The following is a 17,925-nucleotide window of genomic DNA, read 5'->3' on the forward strand; positions in this document are numbered from 1 at the left end:
CCGCGAGTCGATTATATCGTCATCACGACTTAAAGGTGGCCGAGTTGATGTTGATATATTTTCCCATTTTTGCTATGTGTCGCAAAAAAGTGATTATGAGTCAAAATGTGATGTTATTTATGTCAGATGTGCAAACAAATATGGTCCAAATCGGTCAAGAAATGCCCAAATTCAGTACAAAGATACGGCTTTTCATTTTCTGTGCATGCACAGATATGATCTAAATTTAAAAGACGCGCGGGTCACATGTAAAACCACGTGACCATTGCATCATTGTTTACAACGCCATTTGCAATGGAGAAACCGCGTCTAGGTAGGCCTCCAACAGTAACGCAATCAGCTCGTAAACGACAAAGAAAAGCATCGTATGACAAAAAGAAGGCCAGAACTATCGATCTATGAGATTCGCTCGAGGCATGGACTCGCCTGAAGAATGAAAATAAATGCACAGACTCGGAGTTGGTGAAAATGCTCATCGCATCACATACAAAAACAACCGTCTCGGCCAAAGAAAAGTACGTATAGATCTAGGTCTATAAACTATTAAAATTTTTACGTAGTTTTGTTTTTCTAATTTTACTTCTTTATGAATTCGAGAATTTGATAATAAGCAAACAACTTGGTTTCCGATTGTTGTTACATCGAACATTACTGGTGCAGTACTTAAATTCGGACAGTATCATGTCCAAATTTATTAATCACTCATTTAGCTATGGAGCCAGATAAATGTATCAAGTTATCAAATTGTTTTCTTAACATTTAGTTTCACAAAATCAACATGCAAACAAACTTTGTCACAAATAAATGTGTAGATTTCATTTGCACTGTTTTTAAGTTGAATATAAAACATTGCCACATAATAGTGTTAATAAATGCCCGTAAGCAGTCCTTACCTTTTAATACTGGTCATGCATCTTAATACTTATGTAAACTCTGCTCTTCACATACATGAAACCATCATAACACTTATAAGGGTTTTCAACTTATTTTGTCTTTTTATAAGTTATACATTATCCTATGTGTATATAGTATATATATAGTAAGAAATGTAGTTCACATATTGCATGCACAGATATGATCTAAATTTAGTTAGCACAAGTGAGTTATCTATAATCACACCAAATAAAGTTTTGTTTATTATAGTGTTAACCCTGTCAGTTGAGAGCCATTATGTTAAATTAAGTGTTGATGGAAAGCCATTTTCGACTTATGAGACTAATGACAAACTTTCCTCACTCCTATCCTCAATACCTTGCGCTTGGCAGAAAGGCAATCGGAGCCCTTCAAGCAAGCTAGCTTCTATCACTGAGAGGACGTTGATATTTTTACTTGTCTTTATTTTTTTCATACGCCGGACGTAATACGTCGTTACCACGAGATATGCATCGCGTTCACACAACTTAATAAATCGTGTATAAAGGGTAATTTCCTCGTACAAATGACGTAGAGAGTATTCTCTGTAATATCTTCGTGTGTGATTCATGAAAAATAAACATCGACGATTTTGACAGTGGAATCGAGGAAACACCGTTACAAAACGGTAAGATATGCAAGTCCGCATGCGCAATATGATCACAGCATCCGACGTAAAACGTACTAGTTACCTTTTTCAATATATCGATAAATATACGAACAGTGGTAGTAATGAACATAATGATCTTTTTATAATTTAAGTCTCTTAAGCCATGCCAAAAGGACTTAAAGGCTAATATACGTTTTTTCGACGACCTGAGGTGACACCTGACAATATCTATCACAATCTGTGGGGCTTCTGCACAATGAGAAGACAGAAGAAAAAATATTATTATTATTATTATTAATTATTTGTAAAATACCAGCTTTACTTCATGAAAATATGAACTCCATTATTTCGTAACTTAATAAAAGACATCATTACTTTTTCCCTGTGGTTAAGCATAGGTTGAGTATACATAAGTTCCTGTTTGTGTTAAATGATATTACAACACATATATCGCATATAGGACCAAACTTCGGAACTCTCGCGGTACTTCACACTCCAAATTATTCAGTGATAGCGTGTTTGTAACTCTTTATAATTTTACCAATTTCAAGTTATGATTACTCATAAAGGACTATATATTTTCGGTAAGAGACATGAACTTATATTGCGTCCGCAGATTTTAATAAAACGCAACAGAAATGACCATTGGATCACTTTTTGTTCAAAGTTGTTTAAATCATTCTTGTCTTTTACATATAAAGGCATGGGTTTAATAATTGGTGTGCAACATCGTCTCGTGGTCCACTACTTAATCTGTTCAAATCTGCCTCTAGGGTCGCAGTAAGCTCATCCAAGCGGGTTTCTTGTTAATTGTATACGTGTGTAATGGCCATTTGGAAAATCTTTTGATCTTAAACTGTAAGGCTTGGAGGTTGTGTATTCGGCATGGTGGTCCTCTCCCAAAATTGTCCACATCATGACTTTCATCTTTAGAGTTTCATACACTTCAAAAGAACTCTATTAAACGTCAAATACGTATTCGTTGCCATTGAAGCAGGTTACTGAAACAAAAAATGCTACAACAGTAAAACAATAACTGAGCTGTCTCAGAAGAACGCTCTTGTCAAATATGCGGTTTTGGTGAGATGCAATCTAACATGATATGCAATATAAATTTGAAGGACCTCCGTGGAAAGTCATTTCGATTGGACTTTCGTTTTCTTACTTTTAAAATTGTTGAAAGGCTGTTGCATGTCCTCAAAGAACTTACCGGAAACGCTATCAGCGCAGGACTTCTCAATTGCCAGATGTGAGACTACTTCAGGACATCGGTGTACGTCCGTCAGGAATGTCTACTCTCTCCGGTCTAATTTAACTTTTTTTTTGAGAAGATAATGTAGGATGCCCCCAGTACCACCGCATGTTTATCCCCATCGATGGCAGACCCATTTTTAATTTGAGATTCGCGGATTACATTGACATGATATGTGGCACCAGCAGTGAAATCCTGGACCTCACCAACATACTCTGAAGAGTATACGGGTGGAGGAGGTCGGCACGGAGACGTCGAAGATAATGTTTAACAGCACAATCAACAAGAAATAAGCATAACCAAGAAATAAGTTTATTACACTTTTAAGCGTTATTACAATTCAGGTTGTCAAGCAAATGTTATAATGCAATAACTTTATTACAATTGAGGTTGTATGAGAACACCTTTTTTGTCATTCATATGTCGTATTGACCTATTAATATAAATGTTATATGCATCTATGCATTATATTTTGCAATAATGTGTGTTTAAAAAGTGCGATCAGATGTAATTTTAAACCAAGAAATAAGTTTCTTACATTTTCAGGCGTTATTACAATTCAGGTTGTCAAGCAATTGTAATAATATAATAACTTTATTACAATTGAGGTTGTATGAGAACACCTTTTGTCATTCATAGGTCGTATTACCCTATTAATATAAATTTTATATATAAATGTATGCATTATATTTTGCAATAATCTGTGTTTGAAAATGCGATCAGATGCAATTTTAAACCAAGCAATAAGTTTATTACACTTTCGGGCGTTATTACAATTGTCAAGCAATTGTAATAACGTAATAAAGTTTATTACAATTCAGGTCGTTATTACACTTTAGGTTGTAACAAAGACTCACGTTTGCGGTAAAGCTAGGCCGATAAAACACGCTGTAATAACTTGTATTACAGTTGTATAAATGCCAACGAATTAAAACGCATCACCTTTACAAGTATAATGTTACAATTTGCTGCTGTGATCAGGCGGATTTTATCGCATTAAGTTATTGTGTGAGGCATTACATGAGTTATATTTTGTTATATTGCAAATATATTTCTCTATATATACACATTTATAATTTGTTTTGTACCCGTTTAAATGCATACACAAGTTCTTATCATTTCGAAATTTGTGACGATAGTTTTTTATCCGATTATTCTCCGATAATTCAATTTCCGTCTACACATACACATGTTTGTGCACTACTGCATGTTTGTGAAGTTGTTGAAAACTCAAACTGACGGAATCGCTCCGAGATCCTGCGCCAATCAAAACTGCGAAAATTCCGAGCATGTTTTATTTATTTTTTGTCAGTTTGTTTAGCATTTTCAATCGGGGAATTTCCGTTATTTCAATAAAATGGCATACCATACAATAACATAATAATGTTTTAAAAATGAGTTTCACTCAATTGACTGTTCCTTATAGTTCGCATTCTTTTGAATTAATCTATTTCTATTTGATTTAGTAAGACATCTTTTAATATGTAACGGACGTAAAAGCCACTTTCTCATTTTCCGGCGAAAACATATCTACTTCGGCTGTAGAAATGATGAATTTAGGATACACAAGTGTACGCACAGACAAACACACACTTATATTTCTTTGTGCAAAAAAATAAATGAGATTTTGAAAAAAATAAAACCTTAAATACTATGCATTACGTATCTTATATTTTCTTATATCTATAGTGTTGATTTTTTAATACAAAATGTAGTTTTTAGTGAAATCTCTTGATCCCGCATATGTGTTATATACATTATATATATAAACACAACCACAGCTTTAGTTTGTGAATCACATGACATAGATTGGGTAAACAGAAGAAAAATAAACATTTAATGTATCAATTTCGTTTGTTAAAATATGTTAGTGTTGTATGAATTGCATAGCGTACCCAAGAGCAGTGCTCTCACGGTTGAATATAATAAGATTATATTGTTAAATAGCACTATCCTCATGCTATTTTGTAAGGTAAAAAAACTATTTATGTATGTTTCGGATCATATATATGCAATGTCATTTTAACCATTAACTCAAACGCAGGCCAATTAATTTAGTATGTGCTTATAAACATGCCAATACTAAAAGTGGGCATGCATGATTTTTATATGTGTTCAATTGTAATACATTAATAAAAATATGTTACAATAACACAAAATAGGCAAGAAAAATTATACAATGAAGACGAATTTCATAAAATGCAGCAAAGACAAATAAGCGCCCCGAGCCGATTGTGACGAAGATTTTTCGTACATATAACCGAAGCATTCGTCGTTTTATTAGGATCGGGGTAAGTGTTCGTGTGTCGTATGAATCGATATCGTTGCAGGAAATTAAAATGATCCGTAAAACTAAATTTAGATTAACATCGTTTATGCATGATATACATGCTGGCGAATTCGACTGTACAGACATTTTCGATTTCGGAATTAATATCTGGCTTATTTCGCATTTTTGACACATGTTCTTCTTAACTTTTATTTTAATTTATATAGAAATATATATATAATAAGTTGTTTACACATTTTATATAAATTCATAAATATTTGACAAACTCGTACATACCCACGTTAACGAAACACAAGATATTACTAGCAGTGTAATATGCATTCTAAAAAGCGTTCTTCTCACTAAATCTTACCTTATTTCTCATTAGCTTGAAAATAAAACTAATATATGTAAAACATAAACAGTTTGCATTCGAGTTGTTATTAACAATGTTCACAACGTTCGGGAGATTTATGAAGTTTCTCTCTAAAGATGTGAATAATTTCAGCATCACACACCTAGTAGCTACACTGATGCAAACGGATATAATAATGCACTCAACGAATAAGTTTTTTTGAAGTAAATAGGTTTATATGTAGACATTTTAAAACGCAGGCACATATAAGAAGTATGATATTGCATATTTATTAGTTAGTTTTTGAATAGTTGTATATAAAAGTATTACTTCAAAACATTGTAGTTGGAAACAATAAGATGTTTATGCGAGTAAAACTAACGAAAAAACAAAACTTAATATGTGTTACACTATTAAACTACTTTATATGAGTAATTACCTTCAGTCAACAGGCATGTATACATAAAGATCCAAAACACGAATAATTGTTTATAAATCACCATATTGACTATGTCAATACATGGTAGCTTTAATGTTTACAACAATCTGCGCTTATATTATATTTACCCGCATATTTAAAACGTGAAACATGAAACAAGGAAGTTTTATTCGTGGTGTCACATAAAGTGAGCACGTACTGTACGATTTTATCTCATAAACCTCTAAACTATGAAGTCATTTACCAGCGTGTTCATACGCACGCAATGTATTGTTTACATATCGTCAGGATAAGATCTAAATAAACCGATTTAGTTCCGCAAAATAACAGTCTAATAGTGTTGTTAAGTATAAAATTGATGACGTACATAATGATTTAAAGCAAGAATATGGTATTAATCTAAACGATGAAAGCTTAGGAAGAGACAGTTGTTCGATAGAGAAATGTATGTTAAATGTCAACTGTTTATGTAATATATTGCACAGAGTTTTATTTCGCATTCATTAATATGCAAATGGATCAATTGTTTTCCGTGTGTATTCGCGGTCAGAAGTTGTTAAGAAACAATTGAGGAACTATCGAGTTTTGAGGGGTTTTATATAAACAACTATATAATTATAATTATCGCCCTGTTTTGTGATTGGCTTCCCGTCTGTCGGTCTTTTCAACGTATCAGTCGGCTAACTTAATTACTAAATGTTAAACGAGTTATGGTCCCTTTTTGGTATCAAATATCTTAATCATGGGTTCAAGAAAGGCGTGTTAAGTACACGATTTGCAGACGGATTACTCCTGAAATAGATACAATCATTAAAATTATAAACCAATTGAAACATATTTTGACACTAATGTAAAATTTAAATGTGTAAAATCAATTGAATACGCCCATTTGCCCAATAGTTTATATTGACGTACAGTATACATCAAAATAACTCCAACCAACTTCTCTCAAACCCTAAAAACCATAGCTTGTTTTATATGTTAATCGCAAATCTATTGAACTCTGTACATTTCTGTTTAGTATGTGCTGAGAAATGTTTACATGTGCACAAAAAGGGTGTTAGATTGAATCTTTTAAATTGCTGAATTCCTCTTTTATGTTGTCGTTTTAGATGCTATCATATCGCAAATACTCAATCGTGTTGATTTTCGTAATTATGGTTGTGAAACACAACGAAACCTTGAAACGGCGTCCAACTACTAACAACTTACTGGCTATCTAAATAAAATACAGATTGGCATCGGCTGATATTTGTTTTATTTGTCTTGAAAAATATTAGCGCTTTCATACTAGTCATGATGGCGAATACATGTTGCGCGATTGATACATTAACAGTTTGGGAATGAAAACAGTGCGCATTCAGTGGCAAACAAATTGATACGAATGGTTCTGAATATTCGGTTTGGTTGACCGATATGATTTATATTTTGGCGAATTATTAGTTAATATGCTTTCTCCGTAACCGTAAACACACTTTGTTTTGCATTTTCGGCAAAACAGACATTTCTATACATGTGTGTAACCAATAACATGAGTATGTGAACCATCTAGATTTATGGTTTCTGAAAATCTCTTAAAATATTGTTCAATAGAAATGCAGCAAATCGATTTTCAAACGCATTATTAGCCAAGAAATGACAATATTCTTTTAGAAGTCTACAACAAACGTATTCAGATTCTAGCGCTCTGTCAATTGGGCTGGATCTCATTGAATGCAAAGGTAAACGTTAGTGTGTGGTAAATATTGTACAAATATACGTCTTGGTCGTTAAATCAAACTTAACATCGAAAAAGGACTTTTCTGACCACTATTGAAAACACAACGAAAACGCTTTAAATGTTTAAAGTTGCAATATAATATAATTATAACGTCAAACTAAATATCAAAATAATTATCCAAAAGTAATTATATACGAATACATGTGTAAAACAACATAACGAGAAATAAATTATAAAAGCCCCTATAAACCGATTTTTGATTTTGCCTTTCCGATTCTGGTGCGTAAAATGACTTCAGTGACGAGAACACAAAAGCTTTTACTGTTGGGTCTATCGAGTATAACTTGATGGGTTTTGGTAACTCTTTTAGAAGATAATTGCGGAACAATCATATAAAGCATTTTACTTCATTGTGTCTCTGTGTTGGCATTTACTGCATTTCAATAAATAATAATTGCTAAGATAATGAGTCTGATGGTACTGAACATACTGGTTATATCACATTTGCCTGAATTTACCTCACTTGTATATTTATACAAAAGCTTCACTTTTAAAATCCAATATATATGTACACAACAATTTTAATACGCATTTAATATGCATAAAGCCTCACAACTTATATGGCACAGTAAATTTAATTATAAATAAGAAACTTATTTTATACATGCCAATTAGAATATATCTGGTGGTTACAAGGTAGAAATCCGTCTTTTTTGCGCTTGAAAACTTAAAAATAATCGTGTTTGTCGAAATAGACGTATACGTCTAGAAATCCTACTTTCGGTTTTAAAGCGGTACCGTTTGAAAAATAATAAATTACTTGCTAACTAGGATAAAGATTTAATTTTATCTATGCCAATTAGAGTATATATGGTTGTAACAAGGTAGAAATCCGTCTCTTTTGCGCTTTAAAACTTAAAAATAATCGCGTTGGTCGAACTGGAGGTATGCGTATAGAAATCCTTCTTTCGGTTTTAAATAGATATATATACACCGAAGGGCAAATATTGTTTTACTTGTGTGGCAATGGTCACTTAGATGCTGGGCTAAAAGATGCTGACACGTTGAACAAGCTTTCATTTTAACGGAAATAGTGTATGTATTGTGCATGACAAGAAAAAGAATACAGCGTTTGCAACAATCCATGTATGTGCAATACATACACTAATTATTATGTCCATTTTGTATTTGTATTTCTATCTGTCCTATTTCATAACTTAAAAAATATATTTGCATTTATATGAAAAATTCATGCGTATTTCAGTAATAGCGTCGATCAGGCACATATACTTTAACTGCTTTCAACACATTTAATTTTCTTTAAATAAAATAAATATGTTATGTACAAGGTGTAGAATTAGTAACGCAACACGTATTATGCCAAAGGGCTAATATTGTTTTACTAGTGTGGCAATGGTCACTTAGATGCTGGGCTAAAAGATGCTGACACGTTGAACAAAGCTTTCATTTTAACGGAAATAGTGTATGTATTGTGCATGACAAGAAAATGAATACAGCGTTTGTAACAATCCATGTATGTGTAATTCTATTTAATCAACTTCTCTGCCTTTTATTATTTTTGAGAATTCGAAATGTGTTAGTTATGTTCGTAAATTTAAGTTACACAGACGTAGATTGAAAATATAATAATATCACATGTCCCCGTACACGCCCGGTAAGAGCAGAGCGCAAGTTCTTGGAGCTCGATTTGTCATTTGTCGGCTCCGGTACAACTTATATGTACCAGAGATGTAAATAACATCTACGTCTCTGAATGTAACTCTGAAGTATACTTAAATGTACCCCGGGTACGGAACATATACTTAAACGTATCCGGTCAATTTAGACTGTACCCGAGTTTTATTACCGCACAAAATCCGATGTCTAAAACGCTTTACGGAAAACGAAACCAAATTTCCTTGATTAAATCCTTCCTCAAAATGCTTTTTGAGTATGAGTTTCGATAATGTGCAGGCTATTTAACAAAATACTGATATTATTATGAACACAATTAATTTGGGGAAAAAAGCCGACAACGATCAATATAGCGTTTGAATTCCCGTGTACTTTTTAGTATGTTTTACGTACAAGGGGTACATTTAAGTATACTTAAGAGTACCCGGGTTATATTTAAGTAAATACCCGAGCCGGCAATGGCCAATGAAGCCCAATTGCGCCATAACAGCACATATATCTTAACAAATACCAGCGCTCTGTAAACATAAATATTTAACCAATCTTTACAACGTTTTTAAACTAAGTGTGTGTTTGAATTATAAAGAGTATATACATCGATGTTATCATTCAATTTACTGATATCAGCACATATAATACACACAATTTTAACAAACCATTCATTAATATGTGATGCAATTTTCTGACAACATTTGGCGAAAGAAACCAATGGTCTCAATTATACGCATAATTTGTGGTTTTTCTCCGAGCACTATAGTTAGTTGAGCACCGTAAGGTTGGCTTGGTCGCGTTATAGCTCGCGTTATAGCTCGATTGATTCACATTGAATCTTGATTTGTTGCAGAGCTTCCTTTGGTTTCTCTCCGCTATAACATTGAACCTGAAGATATTGTATACGAAGATTATTAATCATCACTTAAAGGAGAGAAAGCAAATACTGGAAGTATCAGATCGAAATTTATGGGCGTCATAAACGTGGACGGAATAAGCACTTGATGCAGGACTACCAGTATATTTATATGGGATGTCCTTTAAAGCTACATTACCATCCTGTGCTAAGCTTGTGGGTAAGATTTTCAATCGGCGAGAAAGAACCGTTTGTTTGCATGCATGGACGTGTACATTCTTTAAAATACTTAATAAACTTACTTGATGAAAAAAAATTCATCTTGTAACTTCTTAACGACTAACGTTGAAAATCACGAAAAAGAATATATTACTTTGCCGTAATCAAAGTTTAAACCCTCTATATTTACGGGGTGCAGGTCGAACAGCGTAAAATAATCACGAACGATTATTAGAATACCAATTACATGCATATGTATAAACGGTCTACTGTATTAGGTGATAATGTTTTAATGCATATTACCCGAATAAGAACATCCAAAACGTTAAACGAGTCCGCTATTTTGAATTTCATTCGTAATGTATACTATGGCAGGAGCACATTTAACCTGGCCAGAAACTAATGCATTTTCCGCACTTCATCTTTACAATAAATATATTTACACAGCGTTCAGAAGAGGGTCATAAATCAGAGCTATATCTCTTAAAGCCCTTTACAGTAGCTCATTTACCTCTGTATATGCCATTAGTAACCATTGACTGTCAATAAAGCCTATACCTACCAGGTCGCAACCATTTGAAGCATTTCATTTTGGTGCATTCTTCATCCATAACAAATATACAACACAGAACTTAAGCATGACATCTAAAAATGAAATAGACGTTCGCCCAGTGATGAATGCTAGAAATATTGCTATAATACAGGCTCAAATAAAGAATGAGATGCGCACGAATAATGGACATCCAAGTGTTTTGAACGGAAGAGTCAAGCCCTCGTGCACAGACAGCGCGAGCACGTGCAGTGAAGAGGATTTGGAGTATGAGTTTCAGTATGCTTTGAATGACACAGATAGAAGTAATAGCTATATTTACAGCTTTGATACATTTCCAGCAAGATGTTCAACTGTCGAGGGAAATTATACCCGAGATATTGATAAAGCGGATTCAACTGAAGATGTTGGTGATGGACAATTACAAATATCTAGAACTAAACCACAGTTAGCAAAAGCCGCATTTAGCCGTGATAAGAGATTGAATAGTGGCCATGAAAGAGATCGAGCATGTTCTGCTGACACAACATGTGAAGTCAAATATGCTGAGGTCAAACGTGACCCTGGAGGTACTGAAAATAGTATTCAACGTGTGACAACTACGGAGCATCAAAGCGCCAAACATGGTCGGCTGCAAGTTCAGCGGAAAATTGGTGTAATCGAAAAGCCGGTGTTCGAGGATAACTTGACGGAGACTGATTGTAGACTTCGCAAGGAAAGCGCTTACAGTGGTAGATCATGCAAAGGTGACGACCCTGGTGAACAGTCGGGTAGCAGATATAGCAGAAGAGTCTCGCGCGCGAACCGGAAGTCAGAAACCTATGACCCAGCGTTGGAAAAAGCAACGACCTTCATTCACGGAGGAGGCAAGAACTTCAGTAGGACGAACACCTCCTTGACACCGATTAAGTATGGGATGAGATACCTGCAGATGAGCTACACAAAGACCAACCTGGAATCAAACCAGAGTCTGATCTTTCTGGATTTACTGAAAACTTCACACTTGAAAACGCATCTTAGGGACTCGCAGATCAAGTCCATCGAGCGTCGTTTGGAGGTGAAGCGAAAGAACCCGCTGTATTCGACGTCGTATTACGACAACAAGAACATTACTGATCCATATCGACACAATGCTAAGAAGACGGCGCGGTCCGCCGCTCAGAAAAAGCTTGAACGGAAGGAGAAGATCAAGGCGATCTCGGACGAGATCCAAACCGGATATGTACCCACGCAGCTCACGATGAAGATAGCGGGCCGGAAGGAGGTGGTAGCTATTGGGAAGAACTGCAGATATTTGCGGAGTAAAATACCAGACGACATAGAAGAAGCAGAATGAAAATCTTTAGTGTTTGAGATGCTAGTTATATATACATATTTTACAATAAATATTAATTCAACGCTATTCATTTATTATTTGTTCAAGAAAATTGATAAACGTTAAAATCACATAACACAATGGCGAATATACGTTTTTTCGAAATTTCTAGCATCTTCTCGAGTTTGCGTGGATTTGCCTATCGCGGTAAGCTCTACCTCATATATAGAAACAACCATAGTTGCATTCGATCTTCTGTCTTAAATATGCATACACAAGATCAATGATGCAAAGACACAAACAATTGCAGTTACTTACTCTCAGAACAAACAAGGCAAGATCCGTACTCACACAAAAATATAAAAATAATTAGAATGTATCACTGATTTCCAATGGGCAACTTCAATGCGTATGTTTGTCAAGTATTGAAATAACAGTATGTGTTGACAGAATGTGTAATTAATGAATAACTAGCGATTGAAATGCCACACCAAAATTAAATTTCTCTCCGAATCTAATAATTATTTTTCATCTAAATATATTCGTGGCACCTTAAGTCTGATGGCTGGCTTCTTCAGCCAGAGGTCTTGGGTTCAAGCATTGAAAGCACCTTTTCCGGCGTTTATTGACTTAGGCAATGCAGGCTTGAGTTTGGAAATGTAGTATACTTATATTTCTTAAATCTTAAGAAAACATTTCACAATCTTAGTTAATCAAGTCGCGTGATTATTTCTATGCAATAAATTGTATGTAACTTTTGTTCAAATACATGTGTACATGTAAGGATGAAAAAATGAGTCAGTATCAAATATCAGGAAGATGTTTTTACAAATATACAAATGAGAGTGAGTTAAAGCAACACAAAAATCGTCCCACCCGGTTCACAAGGATTGTTTTCGGATGAATGCCGCTACACGCTCGTATGAACGCTGACAGTTCTCTTTGAAGGCTCCTGCACAAAATAATGATTATTGTTGAACATCACTTTACAACGTTCACATAATTTATTTAAATCTGACAGAAACAATGTATGCCAAAAATCACTAACGCAAGAAGATCAATGAGATGTGAAAACATTGCACAAAAGCTTTTTAACAACAAAAAGAAAACAACACCCCTTAAGATTAACCCATTCATGCCTAGCGTCCTGAAAAAAAGGACATTGCAAACAGCGTAGACCCAGGTGAGACGCCGCATAATGCGGCGACTCATCTGGGTCTGCGCTGTTTGCTTAAAGGAATTTCTGTAAGACATATTCTAAATATAGAAAAAAGTATACCAGACACCCCTAATTTTGGAAATAAATTGATCCAATATAGAAGGATGGGAGAGTCCACTAGGCATAAATGGGTTAAGAGTATGAAGATTGATAAATTTTAGAGGAAAATTTGACAGATGAAGTGAGACAAAATTGCTTTAGAGACCGATTTTACATAAACCAAGGACTCAATCTGCTTCGGTGGTTTGGTCAATATTCAATAGCATGTACATAACTCCAAGAATGTCGTTTGTTTCCACTATAACATCGCCAAACAATAAGGTACGTAGGTCGGCTAAACGTTGTTGCAACCTTTAGTACGATTCCGTCTTTAAAAAGAATAAGCAATGTCATGCTTTCCTATTGAAAATACCTTTTTAACATTTCTTCAGATAATTTACTTAATTTGAATTCAATTTAGCGCATATGAGTGAATACTGTAAAATGTATAAGTAAATGTGTGTGAATATGATATATAAATGATCGAACACTCAAAATAGGAACAACATCCCAGCAAGAACTTCTAAATCGTACTATTTGGAAGTATAATTAGCAAAATGCAGTAAAAAAAGTGGGGTTGAATAAGATGCATTGCATTAACAATAACGATGCCCCAATGCTGTCAGGAATTCACTCACCTGGTAAAGTCCAGAAGGTGTGTGGTACCCCTTTAATCAGCTCCATCTCGACGTCAACACCGGCGGCTGTCAATATCTTCACGTAATCTGTGTCAATAAGCAAAATATAAATATTAATGCAAATATTACCGTGTTCGTTCGAACAATTTTTTATCTACAAAACCATATAATTTGCGCTGCGCACGTTGCGCATCGGCTTTCAAAAGAGTAAGTTGCATCTGGGGGGTGTAATAAATGTGTATGCGTCCATTTTGATCTTACATCTAAAGTTTAAACTTTAAGAAATTGCAGCTCTGACGGTTAGTTAATGTTAAAAAAGCAACCAGATTGTTTAACATTATGGATGTAAAGCAATGTGCATATTATAGTATAACCCCTCTGTAGTACGGGTCAGTCAATTTATTTGAGCCACGCTCTTGGAAAAGGGAGCTTAAAGCATTTACTTAAGGTGTACTTCCAGATTAGCCTGTGCAGTCCATACAGACTAATCAGGGGCGACAATTTCCGCCTTAACTGTATTTTCGCGAAAAAAAATACTTCCTTTAAACGGCAAATACCATAACGGCGGAAAGTGTTGTACCTGATTAGCCTGTGCGGACGACCAGGCTTATCACGAACGACACTTTACGCACATGCATTTAGCCCTGTTTTCCCAGAGCAAGGTTTATTTGTATAAGTGTACCAAGTGCTCCGTCCCTCAGGGGATCCAGTTCCGCTACAAGCACCAGGGTCGGTGGCATGACGCTGTGGTCCGGCTGCAAAACAACAGAGGCCCGGGGGTTTCGGTAGTCGTCTTCAGTAAGCGTAAGTCTGGAAAACCTAGAACACAATTAATTTGTTTGAAAATATTTTGTTTTTTTCTTGAATATAATTTAGACATCCATAAACCATGTTATATGATTGCATGCCAAACGTTATCGAGTCATCATTCGTGATAATAATCTTCTGTGGTCTATAAGTTACAAGATTGTACTAGTATTACTTAGGATAAAAAGAAAATCATATATAAAAAGAAAATAAACACACGATTATGCTCGTACCAATCCATGCGAACTTTAGGCAGATGAGGCCCGTTCTTAAATTCATCGCAAGATGGGTAGTCTTGGTACGATACTTTAGGGTAGGTAAGTACCTGGAAACGAGCGGACAATTAATATTATCATTCACGTCGGTGGACTGTCAATTTTAGAAATCTCGGTGTTTAGAAAAAAAACGTTAATGTGGTCATATATTCATTAATTAATTTAATTAAATAATATAAATATACGTGTAATCAATGAATTAGTGCGCACGAAAACACGGTGCAATATACGCTCATGTTGTATTTTATCACATTATCATGTTCATCATGTTTGCATGGCTATATGTATTGGCTGTTTTACGGTGGGAATAAAACTGTATGTCCGTCTGCTCGTCTGTCTGTCGTGAGCTCAAAATAAATTTGTACAATTGGGAAAGCTATTGCATGTTTCAATACAAACCTACTAAGACAAAATAAAATTTCCTTTAAAATCGAACAATAAAGTTTACGTCTTACTGCAAAATCAACGACTCTTGGAAGATCGTAGCACATGACAGCAGCTAGCCTTCCGCCGTTACTATCGCCGGAAACGCCGATTTTACTGGAAGAAGCGCCACCTAGCGATACTTTATTTGCAGCCACCCACGCCACTACGCTCTTTGCGTCTTCATTACTTGCCGGAAATTTGTGCTCCGGAGACCTTCGGTATTCCACGTCAACAAGTATACATGGAACCATTCTGGAATATACGAACATATATTCGGTGTCTATTGGTACCGCGTTTGGGTTTTTCGCATATACATGTATATTCATGGCGGTCATATGTTAGGAAAAAATAAGAAAATGCAACTAGCGTTCGTTAAATAAAAACATGCATGTATAAGGAAAAAAGAAGATAAAACAACCATCGGCTGTATGTTAAATATGTAGATAAATAATGAAACAATAAAACAATACAAAAAGCGATGGTTAAATACCAAGGAGCCGCGCTCTGTGAAAATGGGGTTAAATGCATGTGCGTTAAGTGTCGTCCCACATTACAGGCTAATCAGGGACGAAACTTTCCGCCTAAACTTGATTTTTGCAAGGAAGAGACTTTCTTGAAACGAAGAATATCATAAAAGCGCAAAGTGTCGTCCCTGTGTGGACTGCAGGCTAATCAGGGACGACATTTTACGCACATGCACGAAACCCCCTTTTCACAGAGGACCGCTCATATGTACATGTATTACTGCATACAGCCGAAACCCTCATTGCAACAACCTCGTGAGACGCATTCATACACACAAACACACAATAACAACGACAAACAGACACGGGACATAAATTAAACAGTACTTCAATATCAATAAAAGCGTCAACGGTTTCTATCCACATGTTCGAGGCGTTCTAGTACGATAACTGATTTATATAAAATATATTAAAATACAACTTGGTGAATCAAACAAATTGAAGAGCAAGATACGTTGCCAGTCGGATTGCCATGGTTGCTTGTGTTTTCCGGTCTTTCGTCACGTTCCCACCTCCATGAAAGTAAACCAAGATTGTAGGAGGCGCCCCTTGCTGTCGACACACTTCCGGTGTATATACTGTCACTGGAATGCCATCTGAAAATTGTGATACCGGTATTAAACATTTTCCACTCAGAAGCAAAGTGAAAATTGCTATGTGCAAACAACTTAAAACCAGAATATACAGAAAATATTTTTTTTCAAATAATATAATATACCAGTCGTGATATTCAAATTAATATATACTAACAATTGTAAAAAAATACGGTATTTTAGAACTTTTCTTTTTCGTCAATCGCGGTTTAAGGACCCTTTAATGCTCCTCTTACACTTTCGATCGATGACGAACAATAACAATATCCACACCGCTTATACATATAATCAAATTTATGTTTGTTTTATTATTTCTGAAATATCATTTATAAAAATCTTATATCAGAAAAACTACGGCTAATTTATTGTTTTGTTTTTTTGTGGGATTGTCAGTTTTTAGTCTTCCGACCACGTTTACTCTGTTGCTAATTCGTATAATTATAAAGATGAAATTATATTAATTTATATACATGTATTTGTACTAAATATATAATCGGATTTTTTTAATCGTTTTATTGACTGAACAAAAGACATAATTAATACATGTTTTACGTCATTCTATACATAGATGGTGACTTCACTACGTTATTGTCAGTAAGACCGATGTGTTCACAATGCTGTAACCAGTGTTTTGCAAACAAGTAAGTGCGCATGCGCGGAAAATCCCGAATGTAAACAGTAACATTCAACTGGCATATACCTTTGCAAGGTACATAGCTTATCTGGGATAGCAAAATTGGGTTATGAATTAGCACATAATATATCTAGTATCTAGTATGCACACGACGTAGCCGATGTTAGTGTTCGAAACTTAAATAAACACTTTCAAACAACGCACAAAAGCAATTTAACAATCGAACTACGATGTCGTTTAACGTGGAGGAATTTATTAACGTTTACAAACCTCACAAGGAAACTGTGGATTATTTGCGAGCTAAATACACGGGCGACTTTAAAGCGTTCGACGATGACGTTGAAGCAGCCAGACAAGCCGCTGTGGACACGGCTACGAAGTTCGCAGGGACGGCCAGTCTTGATGGGAAGGAGACGGAACTATTTGTACCCTCGGAACATGTGCCGGGTAGGCTTTGCACACATACGTCATTGTTTTTACATTAAATTTGTTGTTGAAAAGTGTGTTGCATTGAATTATTTTTCTTTGTTAAATTGTCGATTTTGTAAATGGAGTTTTGTTGATAACATTCCTTCAACTTTGATACT

The 17,925-nt window shown here is 35.0% G+C and overlaps 1 protein-coding gene across 19 annotated transcripts in view; it reads right to left on the reverse strand.

Annotated features, from left to right (window-relative positions):
• The window catches only part of LOC127868937 (esterase LipI-like), a 187,757-nt gene that overhangs the window by 166,915 nt on the left and 2,917 nt on the right, over positions 1–17,925 (reverse strand). For 6 of the 19 annotated variants that reach the window (XM_052411134.1, XM_052411137.1, XM_052411136.1 and 3 more), the window contains exon 2: positions 16,566–16,707. The exons of 1 other annotated variant lie outside the window; for it this stretch is intronic. In XM_052411134.1, the coding sequence (XP_052267094.1) occupies positions 16,566–16,707 (142 nt within the window). Of the gene's footprint in view, positions 1–12,401; positions 13,136–14,079; positions 14,167–14,761; positions 14,899–15,119; positions 15,212–15,616; positions 15,840–16,565; positions 16,708–17,925 lie in introns of all 19 variants that reach the window. 12 more of the 19 variants (XM_052411144.1, XM_052411142.1, XM_052411147.1 and 9 more) reach the window with 6 other exon arrangements.

This window comes from Dreissena polymorpha, chromosome 2 (genome assembly GCF_020536995.1).
Source record: "Dreissena polymorpha isolate Duluth1 chromosome 2, UMN_Dpol_1.0, whole genome shotgun sequence".
In the NCBI taxonomy this organism is placed as follows: domain Eukaryota; kingdom Metazoa; phylum Mollusca; class Bivalvia; order Myida; family Dreissenidae; genus Dreissena; species Dreissena polymorpha.